Source organism: Sitophilus oryzae, unplaced genomic scaffold (assembly GCF_002938485.1).
Source record: "Sitophilus oryzae breed Bouriz unplaced genomic scaffold, Soryzae_2.0 scaffold_395_pilon_pilon, whole genome shotgun sequence".
Taxonomy (NCBI): domain Eukaryota; kingdom Metazoa; phylum Arthropoda; class Insecta; order Coleoptera; family Curculionidae; genus Sitophilus; species Sitophilus oryzae.
In genome coordinates, this window is record NW_022146968.1 from 533,798 (window position 1) to 540,558 (window position 6,761).

The following is a 6,761-nucleotide window of genomic DNA, read 5'->3' on the forward strand; positions in this document are numbered from 1 at the left end:
GCAACTCCTACTGCTGGGATAGCTACAAGGAAGCCAGGAAAGACCTGAAAAATACCATAAAGAGGGCAAAAAGAACCTGCTGGAAAAAGTGGTGTGACACCGTTGATCAGGATATCTGGGGGAACGGATATAGGATTGTTATGACACAAATCAAGAGATTTCGGCCGAAACAGCAGATTACATTGGAGAATGTGATGGATATCGTCAATCATCTCTTCCCAAAACACGAATTAGTCACATACCGCAAAACTAAGACTAACAAACCGTTACAGTTCTGCATGGAAGAGCTGAGCCGCGCAGCCTCAAAACTAAAAAATAACAAAGCACCAGGACCAAACAAGATCCCACCTGAAATGGTAAAACTAGCAGCGTAGACCGCGCCGGACTACGTACTAGCAGCCTACAATAAATTGGCAAAAACAGAGCGGTTTCCAGCGGAGTGGAAACGTGCTAAACTAACCCTCATAAGAAAAGACAATAAACCTATAGATCGTCCCTCATCTTTCAGACCAATCTGTCTATTGGATGTGGAAGGGAAACTCTTCGAGCAGCTAATCCTTGGTAGACTAAAAATTTAGATCGAAGCAGAGGACTATACTCCCATGCCCATCAAAGGATTTGCTGTGTAATCACAGTGGACGTCAAAAACGCATTTAATAGTGCAAGTTGGCAGAAAATAATCGATCAACTGTTAAGAAGAGACGTGAATAAAGCTCTTATAAACATGATAGCTTCATATCTTTCAAAAACAGAAATCATTATAAAGGCTGAAGGAGTGACTACTACTTAGACCATAAACAGCGGTGTGCCCCAAACGTCTTTACTGGGACCTACTTTGTTTAATGTAATGTACGATGGTCTGCTGGAAACAGATATGCCAGATGATGTCAAACTGATCGGGTTTGCTGATGATTTTGCCCTCGTTGTAACGGCAAAACAAGAACAGATACTGATGGACAAAGCAAACACCGCTCTAATAAGGGTGTCCAATTGGATGCAGATAAATGGCTTAACATTGGCTCCTGAGAAGACAGAAGCAATACTCCTCACCAGGAAAAGGAAGATGACGCCAGTCGAATTCAAAATTCAGGGAATTATTGTACGACCCAAAAATTCCATCAAGTACCTCGGTATTTGGCTAGACACAAAGCTCACTTTTGCAGAGCATACCAGTAGAACTTTGGAAAAGGCTGGAAAAACTTTGTGCGTTAAACGGCTTAATGCCGAATATCGGGGGTCCCAGAGCCTCAAAGAGAAGAATACTGGCATCGGTCATACATTCACAGATGCTCTACGGTGCACCAATCTGGCACACAGTCACCGAAAACAGAAAGCTTACGCAAAAGTTCGCCTCAATGCAAAGGCAAGTAAATCTACGCATTTGTAGTGCTTACAGGACAGTATCGGAACTAGCGGCCGGAATATTGGCGGGCATCCCGCCGATTGACCTAAAAATCAAAGAGAGAGCCAAGAGATACGTAGGACAAGGAAGTCTAGAGTTAGAGAATGAGGTTATGAGGCAGTGGCAAATCAGATGGGAGAATGGAGTAAAAGGAGAGCAGTTGAGGAAACTAATCCCGGACCTGAGAAGATGGACAGAGAGGACCCATGGAGAACCGGACTACTTTCTTACGCAGGCACTCACCGGTCACGGATGTTTCAATGCCTACTTATTCAAGTTTCGCAGGAGAGAATCTGATAAGTGCAAATACTGTAATCAGCCTGACGATCGAGACCATACAATGTTTGTGTGTCCGAGATGGGAAGATTATCGAATAGCTTTTATGAATAAAACCGGCAAAACTTTCAACGCCCGAAGCATGATGGATGAGTTAATGGAGTCACCTGAGGGCTGGAGCCGAGCATATGGTGTGGTTAAAAATATCTTGGAAGAGAAGATTAGGGACGAGTGATTACTAGACAACCCTTATTATGAAGTAATGCGAATGGATACAGTTCCGTAATAAGAGGTGTAGGAAACGGAGGAGGGGAAGTTTTTAGTCGGTAGGCGAACTCCAGGAAATTCGAATCCGACACACGCCGACCACCAGAACACCAGGTCGGTAAGGTCTTTAGATTAAGATTTTTTACCCCTCTCAAAAAAAAAGCACCGGCAGGTTGTTAGATTTAGTTATTTCTAATCTATATTGTAGAGTTGTGAGAGATCTTACTCCTTTTGTAGCGGAGGATATTAGCTACCATCCGACTCTTATTATATGTATCGATGATTTGTTTGTTAAAATGGTTAGAACCTACAAGAAAATGGGTGCCCGTGTATACAAAAACTATAGCGAAGAAGACGTTAATATACAAAATTCGTGGGTCTCATGAGAATAATCCCGGACATCCAACCGTTTTATCTAAGGTCGAAGAGAAATTGATAGCAGAAACATTAGGAACTGTTAATGATTGGGTAATCCCGATGACAAAAGCAGATGTACGAGGTGTGATCGAGAAGTTTATGAATAAACAAGGCCGAGATGTTCCACAGTGAGAAAATAATGTGCCGGGTATTGATTTTGTAAACTCTTTTGCCAGCAGAAATGTTCTTTCCGTTCGTCTAGCTACAAATATCAAGAAGCAGAGAACATCAGTAGGGAAAACTGAGCTCACCGGGTTCATAACATTATATATATATATATATATATATATATATATATATATATATATATATATATATATATATATATATATATATATATATATATATATATATTATATATATATATGTTAACGTATGATAAAAATGACATCATGATAACAGGGTGGCCGAGCGAGATCAGCATGCGTAAGGACGCTCTAGATGGCTCTGCCTTACCACCGACGGGAGAGGCCGGTGGAACGCATCGCGAACGCGCCGGCTCCGCGCCAGTATGAGCGCACCAGAGTACCAGTCAATATTAAAATAGCACAAGCTGTATGACGTAATAATAAAAGTGGTTTATCTGGTTGATTGTTTTATTTAAGGGTTAAAATAATCTAAAGTTAACATATATAAATCTCTAAGTTCTGATTCATTCATCACCGACTCATCAACGCCCAGACCAAACCCTTGACCCTAAAAAGCTGAAATTTTGCACAGGGGCTCCTTTTATGCTGTTTGCGTGAGATAAGAAAGGATTTTTTAAAACTCATTCCCTAAGGGAGTAAAAAGGGGGGTGGAATTATATTTAGTATATTTTATTTTCTTTTTTTACATATTTTAAGATTTTTTAAAAATGTATACAGGGTGTTGCGAAAAATCTGGCCACTGAGTAATCACAATTCTGCTTAAATTGCTTGACGTTTAAAGCTAATTTTTGGCAAACGGATTGACTGTGGGGTGTAGAGGTTCGATAAGGAGGGGTTTCTCGAATCTCAAATTCCAAGAGGTGAAAACGCCCCTCAAATAATATTACAATATTTGTTATTTAAAAGACGGTTAGTCTTTCGGGAAAAGGCTTGGACTTCTTTAACATATTTTGAAATTTTTTAAAAAATCATACAAAGCTTCAAATTGTTGTTTATTTCCATAGAAACGCGTTCTTGACAAACTTAGAATAAAATAGCCTGGAGCTTAACAGAATTGAAATTAGTTTTTCGTATCTTAACCTAATAAATCATAACTCCGTAACCAAAATTAAAATTGTTTGTCACTCTAAAAAAAGCCGAAAACAGGCTGCACTTTTGTTCCACGCGGCTATACGTAGCTATATATCTCCTTTGGTGTGTGCATGCTAGCAAACAACAATAGACAGTTAAAGCACGGCCGAAGACGTAGACGTAAACGTATCGTTTGACATGTACGCTTGCGCAGTGAGAAATTCACTTCCGTTCACTTCTGATACGTGATACGTATCTTTACGTGCCTTTACGTACGTTCAAAACACAAACGTATCGAGCCGAAGGGAGCTTGGATTTCACGCGATTGATCCCGAACCTACAAATTCTGCAACAACTAGTTTCAAAAACTGGCTAGCTAATTAAGTTATTTCATAAATTTTGAGGCCTGCGTAACGAAAAATGGTCCTATTTTAATACAATAAATTAATAATATGAAATTATTAAGCATCATAATAAACTCATTCTTCATTCTATTTAATTAAATAATGTTAGTTTTTAGCCAACATCCATAGGAGGATTCTAGAAGGTAGAATCTAATAAATAATCATAAAAGTGTGTCTGTTTTAAAAAAAAATTATTACTAAGAACATTTTAAGTTTTAAGGACTACTTTCTATAATATCATAATACCAATATTAATAATTTTCTTCAACTTTCGATATTACCTACTTTTATAAATTTAATATGAAATCAATGGAATAATTAGGGTTCCCAACCGTTTAATTAATTAACCAGGAATCAGAAAGTTTGTCCCGGCGAAAGTTTTACCTTGGCCGGGACCTTAAAAATCCCGGAAATTTTTAACTTTTTAATCTTTAACAGTATTTTTACGATATTCAGAAATTTAGGGCAACCGGCAACGCTGCGAACTTTGACGACCGACTGCTCGACTGCCGCGTCGCGTCGCGCATACGCCGTAGTTTAGTTGATTTCTCGAGGTGCGAGGTTGTGTAGGTTAAATATTAAATAGTGATAAAATATGGTTAGTGCGCTGCGATTTGCGAAGATTGAGTCTGGCTTATTTTTCTTTTCTGCAATCTCGGCAGTAGGTAAAGAAAAGTTATTTGTAACATTGAGCATTTTGTTTTAATATATACTTAATTACTGTTTATTAGATTTTATTGATAAAACGTAAAATGGAAGAAAATGAAACTCCCCATTCCTCTCAACCTCAAAAAAAGAAAATTAAGCGCTATTGTACGTACATTCCAGAATGGGAAGATATGTTCGAACATATCAAAAAGGTAGACGCTGAACATGGGATGTGCAAACTATGTAGTGTTCGTTTTACAGTAAAGTTTGAGGGAAAAAGAGCAGTTGAAAATCATTGTAATAGTCAAAAACATAAGAATAATATTCGTGATTTAAAATCAAGTAAGTCATTGCGTACATTTTTTGTAAAAAAGTTTACTAAAGAAGAGGATGAAGTTACCCTTATTGAAATTGTGAACACATACCATTCAGTTAGGCATCAAATAAGTTACAATGCTCAGGATTGTCATAACAAGTTGCTACCCAAGTTAATCACTGATTCTAAAATTTTGCTCAAGATTTCTTGTGGAAGAACAAAAGCTGCGAGTATCGTGGAAGGTGTTTTAGCTCCAAAATCTCAAGAATGCTTACTAGATAATTTAAAAAAGTCGATTTACTATTCCGTGGCGTCCGATGCGTCAAATAGGAGAAATATAAAACTATTTCCGCTATGTGTACAATTTTTTTCTAGAAGTGGAGGAATTGTTCGGGGAGTTTTAGATTTCTATGAGGACTCAGATGAAACTAGCGAAGCTATTGCCAACCAAATTATTGAAAAATTACAAAATAATAATCTAAATCTTGAACATGTTACTAGCTATAGTGGAGATAATGCATCTGTCAATTTCGGTGTTCGCTGTTCAGTATTTCAAAAATTGAAGGCAATTAACAGTAAGCTAATTGCCAGTAATTGTAAATGTCACATTTTACATAACACAATAAAGTTTGCCAGCAAAGGATTAAATTTTGATATTGAAAGTTTTGTTATAAAATTATATAACGAATTTTCAAGTTCTGCCAAACGTGTACAAGCTCTAAAAAGTTTTTTTGAATTTGTAGAATTAGAATATAAGGATTTGTTAAGACATGTTGCAACTAGATGGCTATCTTTATTGCCAGCAATAGATAGGCTATTGTTAAACTGGCCAGCACTTAAATCATATTTCTTATCTGAAGGAGAAGAAAACTGTTCCAAAATAATTTGGGAAGTATTTAATGAAGATGACGAGGAATCGTTAGTTCTTGCACTACTTTATTTTGTTCAAAATATATTGGTAATATTTCAAAACATCATACTGAAATTAGAACATAATGAAACCACTGTAATAGAATTACATTCACTAATGAATAATTTAAAAGTTAATTTGGGGCAAAGACTATCCGACAAATTTTATGGTAATTCTGCCAACCGAATGATTAGAAAAATGACAGATAGTAAAAGGTTGCAATTTGAAAGACAGGCAGTATGCTTTTTGAACAGGTGTTTAAATTATTTGACGAAATGGTATGATTTTAATAATGATTTTCTTGCAAGTTTGGCGTGTTTAGATTTGAAAAAAATAATAAGCTAGATTACAGAAAATACAATTGCTTCTTGATCTAATGGAAATAGATATAGATCAAGACGAGTTATATAATGACTATATATTAGTTAAATAATATTATTGAAAATCTCGAATCTTTTTCTGAAAAAATGTAATGGAAAAGTGGGTTCAGATTTTTAGTGCTGATGTTGCCAGTGATAACTTAAATGAAATGTTTAAATTAGTTTCCTACATAATGTCGATTCCGCGTCGGCAATGCTTTGCGAACGTGTTTTCAGCATTATGGAAGCATTGTGGACCAAGGAAAGAAATCGATTGAGTATTATATCTCAGGTAAAATCAGAAATACAAGTAAGACTAAATTTTAATTTAAAGTGTGAGGACTTTTTTGGCTCTAGTTAAATCAGATCAAAAACTGCTTCATGCTGCACGATCTCAACAAAAATATATGAAAAAGTAAAGAAAGTAAAAGCGTTTATTTTGTGGTTTAATTGTTATTTTTGCCAATAATATTTATTATTAGTTTTTTAAGTAGGTACTTACTTACCATTCACCTACACTTCCTAATTACCAAAAGTTATCT

General features: G+C 36.3%; 1 protein-coding gene across 1 annotated transcript; it reads left to right on the forward strand.

Annotated features, from left to right (window-relative positions):
* The first annotated feature begins 4,738 nt into the window (after window positions 1-4,738).
* LOC115885499 lies at window positions 4,739-6,205 on the forward strand. The gene has a single exon (XM_030904443.1). It carries the CDS (start codon window positions 4,739-4,741, stop codon window positions 6,203-6,205), a length of 1,467 nt encoding a protein of 488 aa, XP_030760303.1.
* The last annotated feature ends 556 nt before the right edge of the window (window positions 6,206-6,761 follow it).